General features: G+C 59.9%; 2 protein-coding genes across 6 annotated transcripts; both read left to right on the top strand.

Moving 5' to 3' along the window:
* The first annotated feature begins 2,752 nt into the window (after window positions 1–2,752).
* Window positions 2,753–11,505, top strand: ZNF470 (zinc finger protein 470). Of its 3 annotated transcripts, XM_081119295.1 has the most exons (5): window positions 2,753–2,955; window positions 4,595–4,675; window positions 7,399–7,525; window positions 7,699–7,794; window positions 9,438–11,505. In XM_081119295.1, exons 2-5 carry the CDS (start codon window positions 4,619–4,621, stop codon window positions 11,306–11,308), a joined length of 2,151 nt encoding a protein of 716 aa, XP_080975421.1. In that variant the 5' UTR covers window positions 2,753–2,955; window positions 4,595–4,618; the 3' UTR covers window positions 11,309–11,505. The 3 variants fall into 3 exon arrangements, with proteins under 3 accessions (XP_080975421.1, XP_080975420.1, XP_080975422.1); XM_081119294.1 differs by lacking the exon at window positions 2,753–2,955 and having other exon boundaries at window positions 4,523–4,675; XM_081119296.1 differs by lacking the exons at window positions 2,753–2,955; window positions 4,595–4,675 and adding an exon at window positions 7,159–7,313.
* Window positions 11,506–11,603: 98 nt separating this feature from the next.
* On the top strand, window positions 11,604–22,054 carry ZNF71 (zinc finger protein 71). 3 transcript variants are annotated; one of them, XM_081119300.1, is made up of 4 exons: window positions 11,604–11,668; window positions 16,821–16,888; window positions 17,482–17,608; window positions 19,897–22,054. In XM_081119300.1, the coding sequence occupies exons 2-4, from the start codon at window positions 16,856–16,858 to the stop codon at window positions 21,360–21,362; spliced, it is 1,626 nt and encodes a 541-aa protein (XP_080975426.1). In that variant the 5' UTR covers window positions 11,604–11,668; window positions 16,821–16,855; the 3' UTR covers window positions 21,363–22,054. The 3 variants fall into 3 exon arrangements, with proteins under 3 accessions (XP_080975426.1, XP_080975424.1, XP_080975425.1); XM_081119298.1 differs by lacking the exon at window positions 11,604–11,668 and adding an exon at window positions 14,882–14,923; XM_081119299.1 differs by lacking the exon at window positions 11,604–11,668 and adding an exon at window positions 16,525–16,623.
* Window positions 22,055–22,312: the final 258 nt, after the last annotated feature.

The raw sequence follows: 22,312 nt of genomic DNA, 5'->3' as shown, positions 1-22,312 counted from the left end.
GAAAAGTACTTGCCAGAGCAAATACTCAATATGGATAAAACTTCACTATTCTGGAAACGGTTGCCTGAGAGGACTTTCATCCATAAGGAGGCCACACTGACACCGGGTTTCAAGGCTTTTAGGGACAGGATAACAGTCTTGCTTGGGGGCAGTGTTGCAGGCCACAAATTGAAACCTTTTGTGATCTGGCAGAGTGGGAATCCCAGGGCCTTGAAGCACATGAGTAAGCACAGGCTGCCAGTGTACTACAGCAGCAATAAGAAGTTAGGGAAGACCCAGCTCCTCTTCCAAGATGCCCTCCTGAACTGCTCCACCAGTGAAATGAAGGACTGTCTGGAGAACAGCTTACCGTTCAGGATTCTGCTCAATTTGGTAATGCTCCTGGACATCCTCTTATTGGTGGTCTTCACCCCATCAAAGTGGTGTTTCTACCTCTGAACACCACCTCTTTGATCCAACCAGTGGATCAAGGAGTTATAGCAGCTTTTAACGCCAAATACTGAGGAGGGCTTTTGCCCAGGCTGTTGCTGCAGTTGAGGAAAACGCTGAGAAGACGCTGATTCAGTTCTGGGACGATTCCGTCTGTGGCTGCATCAAGAACCTTGCTCGCGCTTGGGGTGATGGCACCAGGGAGTGTATGCGGCATCTGGAAGCAGACACTCAAGAGGTTTGTCCAGGACTTCAGAGAACTTGCCAAGGGTGAGGGGACTGCAAAAATCAGCAGGGCCGCGGTTGAGATGGTCAACAACTGTGACTGGGCGGGGGGAGGGCGGCGGTGAGGAGCTCCTGGGCCGGGTTCCCGGGGGACTGACTAACGCTGGGGGTTGGGACCGAACAGGCACGAACGGCTGAAGAGGAGGCGGGAGAAAAGACAACTGCAGAAGAAACAGAAGGACCCTCAAGAAAACTCACAGTGAGGGGTTTAGCAGCAGCTTCCGCAGACCTCAGCGGGCCCCTTACAACGTTTGAAAACCTGGACCCCGACCCCGAAAGGTTTGCATTAATAGAGAGGAATGTTCATGGTGCGCTGTCTGCTTACAAGCAAATCTACGATGAGATGAGAGATCAGACCGCCAGGGACAGGCTTCTGTAGAGACCCTCCTCGGGGAGCCCCAGGCGCCCTGCAGGCCGTGCTCCATAGGGGGCGCTGTTCCCGATGAGCTTCTGTAGAGGGACCCTCCTGGGGAGCCCCAGGCGCCCTGCAGGCCATGCTCCATAGGGGGCGCTGTTCCCGATGAGCTGCTGTAGAGGGACCCTCCTGGGGAGCCCCAGGCGCCCTGCAGGCCGTGCTCCATAGGGGGCGCTGTTCCCAATGAGCTTCTGTAGAGGGACCCTCCTGGGGAGCCCCAGGCGCCCTGCAGGCCGTGCTCCATAGGGGGCGCTGTTCCCAATGAGCTTCTGTAGAGGGACCCTCCTGGGGAGCCCCAGGCGCCCTGCAGGCCGTGCTCCATAGGGGGCGCTGTTCCCAATGAGCTTCTGTAGAGGGACCCTCCTGGGGAGCCCCAGGCGCCCTGCAGGCCGTGCTGGGGGCGGGGGGGGGGGGCGCTGCCCCCGCGGGAGGCGGCCGGCGCCTGTTGGTGCCCGAGGCCCTGCCCTGGGCCCCGTGCGGAGGTGGAGACGGGTGTTGCTGCCCCTGGCCCTGCGAAAGGCCTAGGCCATGTGTTGGCGCTTTAGCTTTTAACAAGTAAATGTTTAAGAAATAAACATGAAAAATTTGAATAGAAAAAAACCTGTAAAGTAAAGATGTAAAGAAAACTCTTTTTGTACAACTGTACTGTGTGTGTGTTAAACGGAAAGTTTTAAAAAGTTCACAAAAGCAAGAAAATTGCACCAAACGAAGCTCAATTTATTACTGAACATTGAGAAATACTTTTTATAAGTTTAGCGTGGCCTAAGTGGGCGCATATGAAGTCGTAGCACAGCGGGGTCCCGCCTTCGCCCCTCAGCTCTGACCGCCCCGGCCCCTCCGCCCGCAGCCCCTTCGGGCCACGCGCGCTCCCGGCGTCCGCTGTCCACCTGCCCCGGCGCGCTGCGCCCCCAGACCCCTGGGCTGGCGCTGCGGGCGCGCAGGGGCCCGGCGGCCTGGGAGCAGCGGCTGCGCCGGGGTCCGGGACGCCGCGCCGTCGGGGCGCTTTCCCGCCGGGGAGGACCAGCCGCGGCGGGCCGGGGGCGCTGCGCGTCCTCGGAGCCTCCTTCCAGCGGGGCGGGCGGGGCGGGCGCCCGAGACGGTACCGCGCGCCCGAAGCCGCGAGCCGGACGCTCCCGCCCCGGGGCCCTTCCCCAGACCCGCCAGCGCGCAGGGCTTCCGGGCCCGCGGAGGCTGCGCTCCTCGCGCCCGGCCCCCCACCCGCCGGGGCCCGAGGCCCGCGGCTCAGCCGTGGGAGCCTGCCCTTCGCCCGCGCACCAGCCACGGTTCCCAGAAGCCCCCGCGCGTGCTTCTGGGACCAGAGTCGGGGCTGAGAGGCTCTAGCGGAGCCGTTCCCGCCCAGGAGCACCCATGGGAGACGGAGGGCGGGGTCACCAGGCGGGGAGGGGAACCGTGTCCCACGGCTTCGCCGCCCGCCCTCAGAACTGCGCCCATGCCCGGGAGGGACTACATCCCCCAGGGGGCGTCGCGGCTCGAGGACACGCCCACTTCCGGCGAGGGGTAGGGGTGCGCAGGCGCGATCGAGTCTCGGGGGGCGGGGCTGACGGCGGCGCGTGCGCGCAGGGGTGCCGGGGCGGGGGAGATGGAGCGGGGCTGACGGGGCGGGGCTGACGGGGCGGGGTGACAGGTGGGAGCCCGGGCGCGAGTTCCCGCGTCTGGCGCCCCAGCGGCCCGGGAGGACGCGGCGTCGGCCCGCAGCCCTGGGGAGACCACCGTCCGCAGGCCCCGCCACCCCGCAGCCCGCGCGGCCACCCTGGGGCCTGGGCCGCGGCTCGGACGGGCCCGCGCGTCCCCGGCTGAGCGCCGAGGTGAGGGGCGGGTGGCGCGGCGCCGCGGGCCCGGGGCCAGGGGCCGCACCGGGGCATCGCGAGCCTGGGCGTCGGCGGGGCGGGGAGCGAGCACCCCGCTGCCCGGCGCAGCGTCAGCCCCGCGGTGCGCTCGGGGGACGCGGCGTTTGCGCGGCCGGCGCGGCCCCAGGAGGGCAGGCCCGCAGCCTCGGGGCGCCGGGAGCCCGCCCCCCGAGGCGGGGAGGTTCCCGCCGCGCCCCCGCTCCCTCGGGCCCCCGAGCCCGCGGTGCGCAGCTGCCCAGCCCCCGCCGCCCGCTGCAAGGGGACCGCAGGGAAGCCCCGGCACGCGCGGAGTGGACGCCGCCGGTCTCCGTCCACAGACGCGGACGTGAGGCGCGGAGAGGACGGCGACGGCAAGAGGAGGTCCGGGCGCAGCCCCGACGCCCGCCCCGGGACGTCCCTCCGCGGGGGGCGGCGCCGCCTGACCGCCGGGGCCGCTGGAGAAACCGGGCCCAGAGGCGCCGGAACCTCGGCTGGAGCGACCCCGGCGCGGGGCGGGGCGGAGCGCGCAGGGGCGGGGCCGAGGGCGCAGGGGCGGGGCGGGGGCGCAGGGGCGGGGGCGCAGGGGCGGGGGCGCAGGGGCGGGGGCGCAGGGGCGGGGGCGCAGGGGCGGGGGCGCAGGGGCGGGGGCGCAGGGGCGGGGGCGCAGGGGCGGGGGCGCAGGGGCGGGGGCGCAGGGGCGGGGGCGCAGGGGCGGGGGCGCAGGTGGGTGCTCGGCGCGGCCCGCGTCCCTCCCTCCCTCCCTGGAGCGCGCGGGAAAACCCCCTGCGAGGCTTAACAAGAAAAGGGTGAGACCCCAAACCCCTCTGGGCTTTTCCGCTTTCATTTGTTATTATTCTTGTTTTTAGAGAGCGCGGAGCGGCGCGTGCTGTCCCGCTCTCTTGTGAGGTCAGCGCCTGGTCCCCCCCCCCCCCCCCCCCCCCGCGGGACCGGGCCCGAGCGGACGGCGCCCGCCCACAAGGCCACCCCGCCGTGGCCGCGCGTTGTGTGTTTTTAATTTTTATTTTTAATATATCCTTATTGATCTCAGAGAGAGGAAGGGAGAGGGGGAGAGAGACAGAAACATCAGTGATGGGAGTCACTGACCGAGCCCGCACCGGGGCCTGAGCCCCGCCGGAATCGAACCCCGACCGCCTGGGTCCCAGGTCGAGGCTCACCTGCCGAGCCCCGCCGCCAGGTCAGAGGGCTGATGTGTGCGGCCCCACATCTGTTGTGGACGATGAAGGGGTGGCTCTGAGAGGGAGGGGTGGGCTCAGCCCGACCCCCGAGCGGGCGGAGCTCCAGGGTGACGGCGAGGTGGCCTGGCGGCGCCTGGGCCGCGGGAGGCTGCGTGGGCGTGAGAGTGGAAACGGAGCCCGGCGGCGCGGCTCAGCGTGGACCTGGGACCCAGGCGGTCGGGGTTCGATTCCGGCGGGGCTCAGGCCCGGGTGCGGGCTCGATCAGTGACTCTCATCATTGGTGTTTCTATCTCTCTCTCCCTCGCCTTTCCTCTCTCTGAAACCAGTAAAGATATATTTAAAAAAAACACACACAAAAAACCAGGGAGCTGAAGGCCTGTGCTTCTCCCAGCTCAGTCTCCCACGCGCCTTTCTCCTCCCAGCTCGGCCCTCGGTAAAGCCCTCAGATGAGGAGCCAGGCGGCGGCGGCGATGGGCGTTGAACTTCTTGAAGCCGTGTCCCGGGTGAGTCCGTGTACCCCTTTGCCCCGCACACACAGCTTTGCTTCTCAGGGTTTGGTAATGTTTGCTGCCTTCTGAAAGGTGTCCGCCTAGAAGCTCCACCCCGGGCCCTGGGTCCTGTCTCCTCCCTTCCTGATGAGAGGTGGGGTCGCAGGGACAGGCTCAGGCGGCCCAGCATCGTCTCAGAGCTGGTGCTTCTGTCTACTTGGTGATTATTGTTCATTCAAGAAACGACCCGCCTGCCCGGCCGGGCGGGGCTCAGGGGTTGAGTGTCAACCTAGGATCCAGGCGATCCGGGTTCGATTCCGGTCAGGGCACATGCCTGGGTTGTGGGCTCGATCCCCAGCGGGGGGCAGGAGGCGGCTGACCAGCGACTCTCATCAGGATGTTTCTATCTCTCCCTTCCTCTCTGAAATCAATACAGACATATTTTCAAAAAAGAAAAGAGAAATGACGCACCGGAGCCCTTCCCTGCGCTCAGCCTTTGTGTGAGCCTATGACTACCCAGAAATACAGTCCTTAAGGAAATTTAGGAGCCACAGCCTACCTAGTTCCCAAGACCCCATCCTGGCTGGCGCTCAGAGGGCTTGCAGCCTGTTGGAGAAACGAAGAGGCGGCAAACATTTATGTCTACAGCGTGACTAGTGCTGCCCGCGGAGAGTGGCTCCTGTGGAGCCGTGGGCAAGGGTCATTAATAGCCCATGTAAGCACCTTTGGGTGCCTTGGAAAAAGGTGTCCCTTCCTCTGGACTGCTGAAGCTCTGTGACAGGTCACAGTCTGGCAAGAGGAAATCTGCTTCACTTTAACTCCATTTTGCCTCCTTGGGGAGGGGGTGGGAGGACTTGAGTCGCAGAGGAAGCGACTCCTGAGTTGCTTCCTGAGGAGATGGAGGAGTCCAAGTTCACCTAGGGCAGTGAAACTGCTGTATCTTATATCGGAGACGCCACAAGCGACTTCTGTCGTAGCCCAACACCTTTCCTTACCAGATATAACGCCAAGGGCACGCAGCACCAATGGAACTTGTTTCTTAGCGCGTTTGAACATTCGAAGGAAAAGCATGATTGTTGTCAGAGGAAAGGATTTTAAGCGTGGCAGAGTATGGCATGAAGGTTGGTAACGTGGACTCTGGAGCCAGACTGCCTGGGTTCAAACGCTAGATCCACCGGATGTGTCACCCTAATCCCAGCGTCCTCAGCTGTAAGGTGGGAAGGGTCGTAGTGCGAATTTATGGACGGTTGTGAGGATTAATGAGTTCATATGTCATCAGTGTTTAGAGCAGTACCTGGTGCACAGTAAGTACTATTTAAACATTAGCTGTTTATGCTGCTGTTTGCCTACGTGCCCATGTAGTTCTTCAAGCATGTGTGCACACACGCTCACGCACACATACATACACATGCACACACATGCACACATACATACACACGTTCACATGCTCACGCGCGCATACACGCACATGCACACATACATACACATGCACACACATGCACACATACATACACACATACAGATACACACACACACAAGTTGAACTACAATATGATGTTTGATGCACAGGAAGCACTGAACATGAGGAGGCTTTTTATTTGCAACGACATGAATTTTTAAAAATAATACTTTACACCAAATTTGGGAGTGTCCTTGTCCTGGGTAAGAGGGAATGAGCACTCCGCCCTGTCTTTCCCACTGATGCCGCCGTAAAACCAGAACAGCCTGCCTGGAGCAGCGGTCTGGAGTACCACCAAGTATGTGGCATGTTTATCTCCCCTCCCCAATAACTCCTACCATAAAACCCGGAAGTGAGTATTGGCATGACTAGAAAGAACTACAGTAGGTGCTAAAATTAGTCCCATTTTTCAGGCCGGTACAATGAGGCACGGGGGAGTTAATTAACTTGGCCAAGATTACCCAGCTAGTCGGTACCAGTCTGAATTCTTTAATCTGACCTTTTATTCTGGTGCTTATTTAAAACTTATTCTTAGATGTCAGTAGAAGTGAAACCACAAAAGAAGGAAAGGAAAATTTGCCAGCAACCCCAGAGTGGATGAGTGGGCATCGCTTGCTAGCTGGTCCAGAAATTCAGCCCAGGTAACCAAACACATGCTGCTTGACATGTGCCTGCCTCAGATGCTCTCTCCTGACACTTCTCAGCAGACCATCAAAAAATAACTTTCCAAATGTGCTCTTCTCATTCAAATATGTATTTTTTTCAAAATGAGTGTTGCTAGGCATTTTTTCCTTTCAGTTGTTCAGGCACAGCTCTTAACCTCTTAGGAACACCAAGGTTTCTTAGAACATGCCGTGTAGATGGAGATCACGCTCGTCAGGTCAGCATCCTTCCCTCAGACGTTCCCCTGCCGTCCCAGAGCTCTTTAATTTCTCCACGTAGAAAGGCAGTCTAGCTCCGAACGATAGGTAAAAATAATTTAATACTTCATGATATTGTTTTGAATGCAGTCAACATTTTTTAAATAAAGGCTCATAAATTTCATAGAATTGTAAAAGCTCCAGGAGCAGAGAGTGTGTCTTATATTTTTTATTTTTCCTAATATGTACAGTATAACTAGGCAGAAAAGTTGCCCAGTAACCAACTCCCACACCTGCATCAGTTAGATCCCCAGTGCAATTACTTACACACGTGGTAAGTAAACAGCATAATCCTTTACCCTAGAGCCAGCTGAGTGACGACGTGACCACTGAGCAGGATTATGTTTGTGTCACTTCAGGAGGTGGTGACCTTCACTGATGTGGCCGTGGGCTTCTCCCGAGAGGAGTGGGCATGGCTGAATCTTGCCCAGAGGGCTTTGTACAGGAAGGTGATGTTGGAGAACTACAGGAGCCTGGTGTCAGTGGGTGAGTGTCTGCCTCCCTCACCTCCCCACGGGAACCTTTCCACCTCCGTCGTCCCTCGTGCCTTTATCAGCATCTTCCCACAACGTCCCCCTTCTCCCGGTGCCATTCGGACTTGGTCCTCGTTCTGGAATGGCCACAGCATAGGCGGTTATCTTCTCTTTTCTCATGCGCAGGTCTTTGCGTTTCTAAGCCAGACGTGATCTCCTTGTTGGAGCAAGGCAAAGAGCCCTGGGTGACGAATGGAGAGACGACAGGAGGCCTGGGCCCAGGTAAGTACAGGGTTCCCAGAGCTGGGGAACCTATTCTCAAAATGTTTCTTCCCTGTAAGTGCTGTTGGAAAACACCTCTCAAAATCCCTCCCAAACTGAAACATCTTGTTCCAACTCCATTTTTTTTTTTTAATTGTATTTATTGACTTGAGAGAGGGAGAGGGAGAGGAATACCGGTTTGCTGTCCCGCTCATTTATGCATCGGTGGTTGACTCGTGTCTGCGCCCTGACCAGGGATTTAACCCGCAGCCTTGGTGTGTGGGGACGATGCTCCAGCCAGCTGGCCTGCCTCCGACTCATGTTTCAGTCCATCTTCTGTCCCTCGGTGGTGTGAGTGCCGCCTTCCCTCCACTGATCTCCTGCCAGTCCCACCGTCTGTTTCCGAACTGTTACGTGCCACTTGTGTTGACCTAGTTTCGCTCAAGCACCACATTGTTATGATCATTCCTGACTTGCAACATTTCTGAATTCTTTACACAAATTGTGTTTAGTTTTTTGAATTGGTCTAAACCCTTTCCCTTTCTAAAAAATGTGTCTGTTGGGCTAAGTATCATAGCTGTGTTCTTCCTGCTGCTTTTAATCAGTTTTCTTGGTTGTTATTAATTCTTCTTGCTTTGTTGTTTACATATGATTTGTCCTTCCACACCATCCCACCCTTTGAATTGGAAAGGTTCTTAATCCCAAGGTTGTTACTTTTATGTCTTTATATATTTTCAAATCTGTATTTTAAACTTTACCCACTTGAAACTCAGAACGTCATCCTTTGATACCCATATGAAAGATGAAGAAATTAGCTCACTAACGTTGCCTCCCGGCTTCTTTATCATCTCCCACTTTTATTGTAGTCGTTGGGCTTTCTGGCCCAGTTTATTTTCTTCACACTTAAATAAGTATTTTTCCATGCCTTGTGTGAAAGCTGTTTAGAAAACCAGTTAACAGAGTATAGATATATATTGCAGGGAAATGAGCTTCTGTGAGGTGGTTTCAGTTTGTTCTGTGGCTGTAGTGTGGCCTTTTCCTACTTTCAGTTCTCATATTTCCAAGCAGAGGATTGTTGCCCCAGCCGGGTGGCTCAGTGGGTTAGAACATCGACCCCATACACCAAGGTTGTGGGTTCGATCCCCAGTCAGGGCACATACAAGAATCAATCAATGAACGACGCATACATAAGTGGAACAACAAATAGATGTTCTCCCTCTCCCTCTCTCCCCCAACCGCCTTTCTTCTCTCTCTAAATTCTATAAAGTCTTTAAGGAAAAATATCATCAACGTTGGTTAAAATGTTTTGTGATAGCGAATAAAAAGAACTTTGAAAAAATATGTTTATAAAGACAGCATAACATTTTATAACAAATGTTACCATTTATCTTACCAAAATAGCATCCAAAAAGGAAATTACAGACAAATCTCAATTATGGATATTGGTATAAAATCTTAAAAGTCATCTTAAAATAATATACTGTAGCCAGGAAGGCTTCATTCCAGAAATGTCCAGTTAGGTTGCAGTGCCTAACTTCATCTAAGAACTGTCAGAAACATTAACCTCTGCGGGCTCAGTAACTGTTTGATTCACCTGGTTTCATTTGGGAAGTTTCTGTTCTGCTAGCATTAAAGTAGACATTTGCTTTCTTAATGTCTTTCAGACTTGGAGTATGTGTGGATGACCAAAGAATTATCTCTAAACCAGGACATTTATGAAGAAAAATTATCCCAGGTAATGATAATGGAAAGACTTACAAGCTGTGATAAACTTGAATGTTCCACATTAGGGAAAAAGTGGAAAGGTGAAGACCTGTTTGAGAGGGAGCTGGTAAGTCGGAAGCCACATTTTAGGCAAGAGACAGTCAATCCTCTGGATGCACTTATTGAAAAAAATGACCACTCTGACAAATCTGGGACAGTTTTTCATCTGAATACATTATCTTATATAAAACACATATTTCCCATTGAAGAGAGAATATACAATTTTGACACAGATAAAGAAAGCTTAAAAACATATTCATTTGTGAAAAAATACAAGCAAATCTATGGAGAAAAGAAACTCCTGAAATGTAAAGACTGTGAGAAAACTTTCAGCAAATTCTCAACCCTTACTCTTCACCAAAGAATTCATACTGGAGAGAAACCCTACGAATGTACCGAGTGTGGAAAAGCCTTCAGCCAGAGTGCCCACCTAGCTCAGCATCAGAGAATACACACGGGAGAAAAACCCTTTGAATGTACTGAGTGTGGGAAAGCCTTCAGCCAGAATGCTCACCTCGTTCAACACCAGAGAGTTCACACTGGAGAGAAACCGTATCAGTGTAAGCAGTGCACTAAAGCCTTCAGCCAGCTTGCACACCTCGCGCAGCATCAGAGGGTCCATACTGGAGAGAAACCCTATGAATGCATTGAGTGTGGGAAGGCCTTTAGCGATTGTTCATCCCTGGCCCATCACCGAAGAATTCACACTGGAAAAAGACCCTATGAATGTGTCGACTGTGGGAAAGCCTTCAGGCAGAATGCTTCTCTTATACGTCATCGGCGATATTATCACACGGGAGAGAAACCCTTTGACTGTATCGATTGTGGGAAGGCTTTCACAGATCACATAGGACTTATTCAGCATAAGAGAATTCATACTGGAGAGAGACCTTACAAATGTAACGTGTGTGGGAAGGCGTTCAGCCATGGCTCATCCCTGACCGTCCATCAGAGGATTCACACAGGCGAGAAGCCTTACGGATGTGCGCTCTGTGAGAAGGCCTTCAGCCATCGCGGCTCGCTTACTCTTCATCAGAGAGTTCACACCGGAGAGAAACCTTATGAGTGTAAGGAATGTGGGAAAGCCTTTAGGCAGAGCACACACCTCTCTCATCATCAGAGAGTCCACACTGGCGAGAAACCTTACGAATGTAAGGAGTGCAACGAAACCTTCAGCCAGAACGCACACCTTGCACAGCATCGGAAAATACACACTGGAGAGAAACCTCATGAATGCAAGGAGTGCGGGAAAGCCTTCAGCCAAGTCGCACACCTTGTCCAACACCAGAGGGTCCACACTGGCGAGAAGCCTTATGAATGTACTGCATGTGGGAAGGCCTTCAGTGACGGCTCCTATCTCGTCCAACATCAGAGACTCCACACTGGAAAAAGACCATACGAGTGCCTCGAATGTGGAAAGGCATTCAGACAGAAGGCGTCCCTGAGTTGTCACCAAAGGTGCCATACCGGTGAGAAACCTTATGAATGTAATGTATGTGGAAAGGCCTTTAGCCACCGTAAATCCCTTACTCTGCATCAAAGAATTCATACAGGAGAGAAACCTTACGAGTGTCAGGAATGTAGCAAAGCCTTCAGCCAGGTTGCCCATCTTACGCTACACAGGAGAATCCACACTGGAGAAAGGCCCTATGGATGTAAAGAATGCGGAAAAGCCTTCAGGCAGAGTGTACATCTCGCTCATCATCGAATTCATACTGGAGAGCCATCTTCAGTCCTTCCCTCCTCTCTCCCATACCACCAGGTCCTCTAGATTCAGTCTCCTAACTACTTCTAGAATCCATCTACTCTTTCCCATTACATGACCCATCGTCATAGTCCAAGATTTTTGGAATAGCATTATAGCCATTTTCCTTCTTGCTCCCCTCAAGTGCATAGTTTTAACACTGTGGCCAGCTTAATCTTTTGAAAATAAAAGTCTGCACTCATGTTATTTTTCCATTCAAAACATGTTTTGAAGACTGTGTTAAATAATGCACATAATTAGTGCCATTAATGCAAACGCTGCCTTACAGTTATGTTCAGCTGCAAGTAAAATGAACCAGATTAAGGTCCAGATTAAGAAACCTGCAGATTTCAAGAGCAAACAGAGGACTCTTTACTCTGCCTGTAGGTATGAAAAGTGAACACAACCAGAGTTGAAAGATTCTGGATACACAAGGTAACATGGTGGCTTATTGCTCCCTCCGTGAACAAATATGAAAGCACAGCATTGCTGACGAGGAACCCTCCTCACCTGGCACTTAGAAGTGAGAATAGGCCAATTAGGACAAAAGCATTTGGTAGAATGTAGGACTAGCCAGGGGACAGTATTAAAAACAAGTCAATAGACAAGTTGGAAAACTCAAATGGGTTCATAGCCATGAAGTAAACTGAGAAAGGTAGCTCAACACTGACCTGTGGAAACGCACCACGGACGATTCCTGAGATATTTATGTTGTTCTAGAGCGTAAAATAAATACAAAGCTTCCCATGAGACTGAAACAGAAAAACATATACTGCAATTAGCTTATACATGTATATGTTAAAATGTAAACATTTATTTTTTTAATATATCTTTATTGATTTCAGAGAGAGGAAAGGAGAGGGAGAGAGAGAGAGATAGAAACATCAATGATGAGAGAGTCATTGATCGAGCCCACAACCTGGGCATGTGCCCTGACCGGGAATCGAACCCCAATTGCCTGGATCCCAGGTTGATGCTCAACCGTTGAGCTACGCCCGGCCGGGCTAAACTTATTTTTTAAAGCTAGACATGTCTCTGTACAGAAAGACTCAGTCTGGTAAAGATATTTCTCCCCACGTTAAATATGTAAATTCAGTGGTGGTCCAATAAAAATCCCAATGTATTTTTAAGTTACCAAACCAATAGAATTGTGGTACAGTGAGGAATGTCGTAGTACGTTGGGGATGTAGCACTCATTCGATTAATGTTAACTGAGCAGTTACTAATGTGCCAGGCACTGTTTTAGATGCTGAGGATACAGCTGGGTGCAAAATGTACGAAGACTTTTTGCCCTCACAGATCAAGTGGGGGAAGACAAAACACTGAAATACTATGTAATAAGAATGTGGTATGTACCATGATCAGACATGACCTAAAGAAGGAGCTAGGGCCTGGCCGGGTGGCACGTTGGTTAGAACTCGTCCTTTCAAGCCGAGGTGCGGGTTCGATCCCTGGGCAGGGCACACACAATGATGCATCTATAAGTGGGACAACAAATCAGTGTTTCTCTCTCTCTCCCCTTCCCTCTAAAAAATCAACAAAGTAAAAGGAGCCAGGGAGGTCTGGGAGGAGGCCTTACTACCCCCGGGACCGTGGGCATTAGAGGTGGGGGGCGGGGGGAGAACAAGGGGTAACTATCAGACACAAGGGGCAGAAGGGGAATAGTCGTGATAGTCCCACGGCTGACAGTTATGCCTCCGAGTGTTGCAGGAAGAGAGAACTGGCGGTCTCAGGATCGTGAGAGCTCGTCTCCCTCTGGCAATAGTGGTTTGGAGGCTGGTGGAGGCGCCTTTCTAACAGCCTCACTGAGGTACAGTTCCCGTACCCTGCAGTGCACCCCCGAAGTACAGGGTTCAGTGACTTACGTCATGCTCGGAGTTGTGCAGTCATCGCCAGGTAACCTTAGAGCACTTTCCTCAGCCCGGCCCTTGAGTAGCTCCTGCCAGCCCCGGAGGGGCGCGCCCACTGGGGCATCAGGGCGCCTGGTCCCCGGGGACTCCCGCAGGGGGAGCGTCAGGGCGCCTGGTCCCCGGGGACTCCCGCAGGGGGAGCGTCAGGGCGCCTGGTCCCCGGGGACTCCTCAAGGGGGAGCATCAGGGCGCCTGGTCCCCGGGGACTCCCGCAGGGGGAGCATCAGGGCTCCTCGTCCCCGGGGACTCCTGCAGGGGGAGCATCAGGGCTCCCGGGTCCCCGGGGACTCCTGCAGGGGGAGCGTCAGGGCGCCTGGTCCCCGGGGACTCCCGCAGGGGGAGCGTCAGGGCTCCCGGGTCCCCGGGGACTCCTGCAGGGGGAGCGTCAGGGCTCCCGGGTCCCCGGGGACTCCTGCAGGGGGAGCGTCAGGGCGCCTGGTCCCCGGGGACTCCCGCAGGGGGAGCGTCAGGGCTCCCGGGTCCCCGGGGACTCCCGCAGGGGGAGCGTCAGGGCGCCTGGTCCCCCGCGACTCCTGCAGGGGGAGCGTCAGGGCGCCTGGTCCCCGGGGACTCCTGCAGGGGGAGCGTCAGGGCGCCTGGTCCCCGGGGACTCCTGCAGGGGGAGCGTCAGGGCTCCTGGTCCCCGGGGACTCCTGCAGGGGGAGCGTCAGGGCGCCTGGTCCCCGGGGACTCCCGCAGGGGGAGCGTCAGGGCTCCCGGGTCCCCGGGGACTCCCGCAGGGGGAGCGTCAGGGCGCCTGGTCCCCGGGGACTCCCGCAGGGGGAGCGTCAGGGCGCCTGGTCCCCGGGGACTCCTGCAGGGGGAGCGTCAGGGCGCCTGGTCCCCGGGGACTCCCGCAGGGGGAGCGTCAGGGCTCCCGGGTCCCCCGCGACTCCTGCAGGGGGAGCGTCAGGGCGCCTGGTCCCCGGGGACTCCTGCGGTGCCGCGCACTGTCCAGGCCGCGCGAGGGGCTCTGACCCTGGACGGGCGCGTCCGCTTCGGCCCAGAGGCTGGGGCGCCGCGGGCGTCGCAGGGGCGGAGGCCTCAGACCCTCCCGTCTGTGCGCCGAGCCCCGGTCACTGCAGCGGGAGACGCGGGTCCCCCGCACACTGCCGGGCCCCGAGTCGGTGGGCGTGCGAGGCACGGGCACAAGGCAAGCAGGACGCTTCCATAGCCTTGGCTTGGGGCGAAGGCGGCGCAGAGCCAGGACCCGGCTTCCAGGCGGAAAACGTGGGGTCAGAACGGAGAGAGCGCAGAGGCTGAAGGAAACGCTCGCAACCAGCGCAGCGAGACGCCCGGCGCCCCCCCGCGGGACCGCGCGTCCGTCGCTGTCCCCGCGCGGCCCGCTCGCGAGGCCGAGGCCGTAGGTCACCTCGGGGGACGGCGGGGCTGGCGGCGAACCCCTACGCGGGGCGGCCCTCCCGCACCCCCGCGCGAGGCTGCCGCAGGCGGCGCCGCCCCCCCGTCTCCCCCGTCCCCCCCGTCCCCCCCACTCCCTCGCGCGCCCCGATCCCCACGAGCCCCGCCCCTCGACCACGGCGCCGCGGGGGCCTCTGGGAGATGGAGCCGCGCCGCCGCGTCCCGGGTTCGGGTCCTTCCGCCTCCCGCCGGCGAGAGGCCCGAGCGGAGGCGGCGCGCGGGCTTCTGGGGATTGTAGTCGGCCCGTCCGCGCAGGCGCAGTGCGGCCGGGCGGGCCTGCCGGGCGCGGGTCATTGTCCAGACGGCGCGGCCGGTGAGTGTGGCGCGGGCGGGGCGGGGAGAGGGGGCGGGGCGGGGCCGGGCGGGCGTGCGGGCCGGGGAGGGGGGCGTGCGGGCCGGGGAGGGGGGCGAGGCCCGGGGCGGACGCGCAGCTCGGGCGGGGGCGGCGGCCTCGCCCCGCGGGCCTGGTGCGCGGGAGGCGCGAAGGCGGCGCCGGTGGCCGCGCGGGGCCGACGCCCGGGCCGTCCGCGCGGTGTCTGGGGGCCTCCCGGCCCGGCCTTGGCCCCGGCCCCGCGGGCGTGGGCCGCCCGGTTGGCCTCCCGGGGCAGGGGCCCCCGGGCCCGCCCGTCCGTGTGTCCGCCCGTCCGTGTTCCCCGCGGGGCGGGGCTGCGTGGGCGTGTGGCTGCGTCCCCCGTCCCGGCTCCCGTCCGAGCCCGCCTGGGGTCGGTGCCGGGCGCCCCGAGCGTTAGTGAGGGTGGCGGGCGCCTGCGTGGCCCCCACGCGCGTGGGCAGGGCCCTGGGGCCCGCGCAGCGAGAAGCGGGTCGGGACGTGAGGTCTGCGGTGTGTCGGACCGCGCGGCCCTTGAAGTGACATTGAGTGACAGCCGTGGCTGCGGTGCCGCAGGACAGGCGGCCGGGGCGGGATTAGAGCCACTTTCCTCGCCGTTTCGAAAGGGACGGAGGCATTTTCGAGGCCCCGGGCCCAGCTGGGGCGCGCCGCTGGCCCCCGCGCGCCCGCAGAGGAGCATCTGTGAGCGTGAAGTTCTGTTTCATCACGAAGTGGCTGCGCCCGGGGCGCGGTCAGAGGCGGGCGAGGGGCATGGGCCGCACCCTTCCCGCGCCCGCGCCCATCATCCAGGGCCTGGGGTGCCCGGCTGGCCGCCCCTCGCTGCCCGGGGGGCCTGGGCCCCCTCTCCCCCACCCTGTTACTGAGGGAACTGCTTTTGTCGCCAGGGCTCGCTGGTTAGTGTTTTGCTTCCAGGAACAGTGGTGCCGGGACCATCGTTTGTCCACCTGTAGCCTTTCACGAGGGGCCTTTATGGCCACGGGCAGAGCCGCAGGACCAGGGCTGCTGGGTGCTGGGTGCTGGGTGCTGGGTGCTGGGTGCGTCCACTAACAGCCCACTTTCCGGAAAGGCTGCGGGGCTGTGTGGGGAGGCCCCTGTCCCTGCGCCTCCGCCAGCTCCAGACGTTGGCTCGTTTGTTCGGTTTGTCTGACCTGTGAGCGCCTCCTGTGTGCCACACACTGTCCTGGGTCCCGGAGACAGATGGACACCTCAGTTCTGCCCCTGAGAGCCCCGGGGTGCCTGTGTCCCACTCTTTGGACCTCATTCGACTAAGGGCAGCAGTAATATCAACACCAGATACGGACTCAGTTCTTACTGGGTGGCGCCTGGTTCCAGGCTCCCTGCGTGTGTCCCTTGAGCCTCACGGTAACCCCAGGAGATCTGGGGGAGCCCCGGAGGGTGGGGGCAGCGTTGGGGTGTCTGCGGGGCCTGGGGCCAGCACTGAGACCCAGGGAGGGGGCAGGGTCCCATTCCTCCCCCAGGCTGCAGGCCTGGCAGTGTGCATGCTCACACGGGCGTGTTGGGGGCGTGTCGGTGGGGGGTGACGGGCACTTTGAAGGCAGCAAGCATGTGGACCAGGGGGTCCTCAGCCCAACTCCAATCCCAGCTCTCATCTCGGGCGAGTGGCTTATCTCTCTGGGCCTCAGTTTCCTCATCTGTGAAACGGGGTGAGTGGGAGTAGCATGCGTCTCGTAGGGTGTTAGGAGGGTTGAGTCGGAGACATGTCGAGTGCCTTGTATGCCACGGGCCGCACATGAGAGGGGTGCATGTCCCTCTCCGCCTGTCTCCCGGTGGGAGTGTCCGTCTGTCCTGCGCCTCGGCCTGTTCTCTCACTGTGCCTTTCTCTTCCTCCCTCTGTGCACAGCCTGCCCGTCCCTGGTCACCGTGGGCAGTGGACGGATGGCCGCCCAGCCGCTGACCAGCGAGGCCCCAGTGAGTCATGTCACCCTCTCGTACACCCTTCCTAAGGGTCAGGCTCCTGAGCAGGGACGACCCTCTACCCTCCCAGACCCCCTCAGGGCCCAGGGCCCAGCCCGGTCTCCTAGGGGGGCTGTGTCCAGCCTGAGGAGGGAGGGAACGGCCCTGACATTGGCTTCCGTCCACTGCAGGGGACAGGGCAGCTCAGGAGCGACCTGTCCTGCCCTGGGGGCCCTCAGGAGACACCAGCGGGCACCTGGGAAGTGATGGCTGAAGCATGTACCATCACACGTGGGAGGAAACCAATCTGTGTCTCTCAGTGTCAGTTCACTGGGTCAGGGTCATTTTGGCCGTTCATTGCTTCCCTGTTCCCCAGCTCTCTGTCTGCTCTGAACAGTCCCATATTTTACCTGGCTGTCAGAGGACCATCCAGTGTACTTAGGCACCGGGGACACTGAGTGGCCAGGCCCTCAGACCTCTGCACCTTGTGGAAACCACGTCAGACACATCCTGTGCGCCTTCCCTGACCCTCTGGGCCCTCCTGGCTGGCTCCCTCGACCTCTGTGAGGAGCGGCCTGCGGTGAGCGGCTGTGGGTGTCCTCTTACAGGAGTCAGTGACATTCAGGGACGTGGCCGTGGACTTCACCCAGGAGGAGTGGCAGTGGCTGGAGCCCGCCCAGAGGGACCTGTACAGAGATGTGATGCTGGAAAACTACAGGAACCTGGTCTCGCTGGGTAAGGGGGCAGCCTCGTCGAGTTACTCACCACCTGCCGGCACCGCGGGGTGACAGGGGAATAAAAAGGACTTGACAGATTTGACTGAAAATGAAGTTGGTAGGGGATGAAATGGGGAATAGTATTTAACCACATGTCTGACAGTCAGAGGATTATAAATATATAAAGAGTTCCTAGGAATAAACAAGAAAAAGACTGAACGAATGATAGACACGCGGACCAAAGGGCAAGTGGGGTGGGTGGCAGAGAGGAGCCGGGGAGCAGCAAGGCGTGGACTGACCCCGGTGCACTGGGAAGATGCTGGAGGGTTTGGTCTGACTCCTGAGACCCTCTCCCTGGGGGGTGGAGAGTGGTTGCAGAGGCGGAGGGAGAGGCTGTGGTCACATTTTGGGCAGGAAGCTCCGGGTGGCCACCAACGGTCACCTGTTGTGATGCCTGGATCCTGCCCTGGTCAAGCGGGTTTTCACGTCCGGCGGCTTCTGTTAATGTCGGGACAATGGGAGGGAAGGGGTGAGTCAAGGATCACTACTGAGTCTTGTTTGCTTTTTATTAAAATGTTTTTAAATTTTCTAAATGGTGGCAAAATATACGTAGCGTACAGTTAGCCACTTTAACTGTCCTTAGGTGCGCAGTTCCGTGGCGTTGAGAACGTTCATGCTGCGCAGCCATCCCCCGCCTCTCTCCGGGCCTCTTTCCTTCTTTCTTTTGAGCCTGAGCCCGCCCTGAGAGGGGGCAGGGAGGCGAAGCGCGACGCAGGAGCGCCCCTTGGTGCCTCCCGCAGTGCCCCACCCGGGAGCGGCCGCCACCCTCTGGGGTACAGGGTGACGCGCCACCAACTGAGCCACACCTGCTAGGGCTCCAGAAATCTTTTTAAAATATCTCTTTATTGATTTAAGAAGAGAAAGGGAGAGACATCGCTGCTGAGAGTCACGGCTCGGCTGCCCCTGCGCCCCGCCGGTGCCGCGACCGGGTGGAGCCCGCCTCCTGATGCCCGGTGGACGCTCGTCCGCTGAGCCCGGCCGCGCAGTCTTTCCACGCGCGGTGGGCCGGTGCGGCCCGGCTGGCGGCGCCCCCGTGGCGAGCGTGCAGGCCGCCGCCCAAGGGCGCTGGGCTCGCGGGGTGCCTCCCTTCTCCCTCCCTCGCCCCAGAATCAGCTGTTACGCAGCAGCTGCCCGCCGCCTCGCCTTCTGTCCGAACTGGCGCCTCCGGTCGCCTCGCAGGAGCGTCGGCCCCTCTGCCTGGGTCTCCCAGGAGCCTCCCTTCCCTTTCATTACTTGGGGCTGGAGGCTCGGAACCCGGCTCCGCATCAGGAGCGCTGGGTGCGCGATGTCCGCGCGGCCGCCCAGCGGGCCCCCGGTACCCCCAGCTGGCTCGGCGGGCGGGGGCGGGGGCGGGGGCCGCCTAGGAGAGGTCAGCGCTCAGGGGACCCTGAAACCCCGCTGCCGGCTCGGGGGGGGGGGGGGGGGTGTCTCAGCTCGGCGCTGCGGGGCGGCCACCGCCGCGAGCCCTCCTGCCGCCGAGGGAGGCGGGCCTGGGGCGGCTGAACCTGCCCTTCCTCGCTGAGATTTCCGGGTAAGATCGCACAGTGTTTAAATGCCCTGAGCTGTAGTCCGGAGCTCAGGGGAGCCCCCTGGGCCCGAAACTGAGAAATTCACGGGACTGGCGCGCAGAGGGCGGCGGGGCAGCACGGGAGGGGGGCTGGGCAATTGGGGGGCTGGGTGGCGGGGGGTGGGGGGCCGGGCAATTGGGGGGGCTGGGTGGCGGGGCAGCGCGGGAGGGGGGCTGGGCAATTGGGGGGCTGGGCGGCGGGGGGTGGGGGGCCGGGCAATTGGGGGGGCTGGGCGGCGGGGGATGGGGGGCCGGGCTATTGGGGGGCTGGGCGGTCGGGGAGATGGCGGAGGACCAGCCCCCCACGCGGGCGCCCGCCCTCAGTTTGTCGTTTCTAATGAAAGGGGTGCTCTGGGAAGCGGAGCCGGTGGGCGCGGGCAGGACGGGGCGCGCAGCGACTGCTCGCGGGGTCTGCGGCGCCTTCCATCCGCCCCTCCGGCCGCCGTCCTCTCTCGGGTGCCCGTCTGCCCAGCTCTGCGCTCTGCTGCCCGCCTTTGCGCCCACGCCCGAGGGGCCCTTCTCGCCCCCCAAGCCGCGCCGTGTCGCTCGCTGCCTCCCTCCGCCCTCCCGGGACAGGCCGCCACCCGCGGGGCGGGGCGGGGCGGGGTCGTCCTGGCGGCTCCTCCGCCCCAGCGTTAACTCCACGTTAACTCCACGTGTCTTCTCTTCCCTCCCCTCAGACCTGGAGACCAGACCTGACACGAAGGAGCCGGGCCCCCGGGCGCACGGTTCGCAAGACGGGCCAGCCGTTGGGGTGGCGGCGGCGGGACCCCGGAGGAGCGGTGCGCGGGGTCCCGCCTGTGGAGGAGCAAGGACACGGGGCGACCGCGGGGGGCCGCCGCAGGGGAGCGCAGGGGCCTGTCCGGGGCCGCTGGACCCTTCCCAGGCGCTAGCCCCGGGACGTCGTGCATCTCAGGCGTTCGTCCGCCGAAGCGCCGCGCCGGCCCCGCCGGGATCGGAAGGACCGAGAGGAGCGGGGACCCTCGCGTTTGCCAGGCGCGGGAGACACTCGGAGACTTCAGGCCCCCGCCCTCCCCCCGAGCTCCGCGCGGAGAAGAAGCCCCACGCGTGCGGGGAGTGCGGCAAGGCTTTCGGCCGGAGCTCTTCGCTCAGGAAGCACCAGCGGACCCACAGCGGGGAGAAGCCCTTCTCGTGCGCCGCGTGCGGGAAGCAGTTCATCGAGCGCTCGTCGCTCACCATCCACCAGCGCGTGCACACCGGGGAGAAGCCGTACCGCTGCGGGGACTGCGGCAAGGCCTTCAGCCAGCGCATGAACCTGACCGCGCACCAGCGCACGCACACCGGGGAGAAGCCGTTCGCGTGCGCCGTGTGCGGGAAGGCCTTCCGCAAGACCTCGTCCCTGGCCCAGCACGAGCGCATCCACACGGGCGAGAAGCCGTACGCGTGCGGGGACTGCGGCAAGGCCTTCAGCCAGAACATGCACCTGGTGGTGCACCAGCGCACGCACACCGGGGAGAAGCCGTACGCGTGCGCCGTGTGCGGGCGCGCCTTCAGCCAGAACATGCACCTGACCGAGCACCGGCGGACGCACACGGGCGAGAAGCCGTTCGCGTGCGGGGACTGCGGCAAGGCCTTCAACAAGAGCTCGTCGCTCACGCTGCACCGCAGGAACCACACGGGCGAGCGGCCCTACGCGTGCGGCCAGTGCGGCAAGGCCTTCAGCCAGAGCGCCTACCTCATCCAGCACCAGCGCTTCCACATCGGCGTGAAGCCCTTCGAGTGCAGCGCGTGCGGCAAGGCCTTCAGCAAGAACTCCTCGCTCACGCAGCACCGGCGCGTGCACACCGGCGAGAAGCCCTACGAGTGCCCCGTGTGCCAGAAGCACTTCGCGGGCCGCTCGTCCCTGCTCGCGCACCAGACGGGCCACAGCGGCGAGAGGCCGTTCGCGTGCGCGCAGTGCGGCAAGGCCTTCAGCCAGAGCGCCTACCTCATCGAGCACCAGCGCATCCACACCGGCGAGAAGCCCTACCGGTGCGGCCAGTGCGGCAAGGCCTTCATCAAGAACTCCTCGCTCACCGTGCACCGGAGGATCCACACGGGGGAGAAGCCCTACGAGTGCGGCGAGTGCGGGAAGGCCTTCAGCCGGAACACCAACCTCACGCGGCACCTGAGGGTCCACACGTAGCCGGCGGCGGGGGACCTCAGAATCCACGCCAGGCGGGCGGGCCCGGAGCCTGTGCGGCAGCGCGGGACTCCCGGCGTCCGAGCGCACCGGTAGCGCACCGTGGAGCCCAGTCCCGCCCAGGGGGGTCTTGGGAACCTGCTCGCTGGGGACAGGCCCCGCCCTGCGCTCGAGCGCTTTCCGGAGCATCCGCACGGCCGGCCCCAGTGGAAAGCAAGTCCCTGCAGCTCTAGTGTCTGGGAACGTGGCCGGGTTCACTGTGGCTCCAGGGCCCCTGACCCAGCTCGGGGTAAACTGTCGTAAGAGCTTGGACAACGCACTTAGCGTCTGCGTCTCCGTCTCCTCCATAGTAAAGTGGAGGAAGGGAGGGAATGGAAGAGGGGGAGGTGGCCCCCATAGTAAACAAGGGACATTTTCACTTTGTCACGCACGCCTGGATCTAGTGCAGAGGTCAGGTTGTCGCCATCTGTGGGTTTCCTCGCCCCCTCCAACCCCCCGGTTTTCTTACAACACCCGCTAGAAGGCCCCAAGCTAATGAGCAGAAGTTGCCAAGTTGTTCACGGGGAAATTTTTTTTTCAGCCTTAGGAAGCAACAATAATCGCTTCGGATGCCAAAGTTTCTCATAGTGGTCTGTTAATTTTTTTTAAAATAAAACTTTTAATTAAGGGAGATCAAAGTCATTTTAAACAATCATCAGGTGCGAAAGATACAGGTACCGATTGTCTTGTCAAAATGAGCGTCAACGCTTGTGCGGAGCGGGGGTTGGGAGGGGACCAGAACCTCAGGAACCCAGCAGGCGGGCCCCAGATACGAGGCCACCCGCCCCCTCCCAGCCCTGGATTCCTGGCTTGGGAATAGTCAGACCAGAGGCTGGGCCCAGGCCCTCAGGCTCAGAGGTGGGGGGAAGGCCCCTCCTGCAGAAACCCAGCTAGGCGGCGGGAGACCCCCCAGG

This window comes from Miniopterus schreibersii (assembly GCF_964146895.1).
Source record: "Miniopterus schreibersii genome assembly, chromosome: 18".
Lineage (NCBI taxonomy): Eukaryota > Metazoa > Chordata > Mammalia > Chiroptera > Miniopteridae > Miniopterus > Miniopterus schreibersii.
This window is presented reverse-complemented; position numbering and strand designations above follow the sequence as displayed.

Coding starts and splice junctions, on each gene's coding strand:
- ZNF470 (XM_081119295.1), top strand. CDS start 4,619: ATGAGGAGCCAGGCGGCGGCGGCGATGGGCGTTGAACTTCTTGAAGCC. Junction 4,676..7,398: donor TTCTTGAAGCCGTGTCCCGG/GTGAGTCCGTGT, acceptor GTGTCACTTCAG/GAGGTGGTGACCTTCACTGA. Junction 7,795..9,437: donor GACAGGAGGCCTGGGCCCAG/GTAAGTACAGGG, acceptor AATGTCTTTCAG/ACTTGGAGTATGTGTGGATG.
- ZNF71 (XM_081119300.1), top strand. CDS start 16,856: ATGGCCGCCCAGCCGCTGACCAGCGAGGCCCCA. Junction 16,889..17,481: donor CGCTGACCAGCGAGGCCCCA/GTGAGTCATGTC, acceptor GTCCTCTTACAG/GAGTCAGTGACATTCAGGGA. Junction 17,609..19,896: donor CAGGAACCTGGTCTCGCTGG/GTAAGGGGGCAG, acceptor CCCTCCCCTCAG/ACCTGGAGACCAGACCTGAC.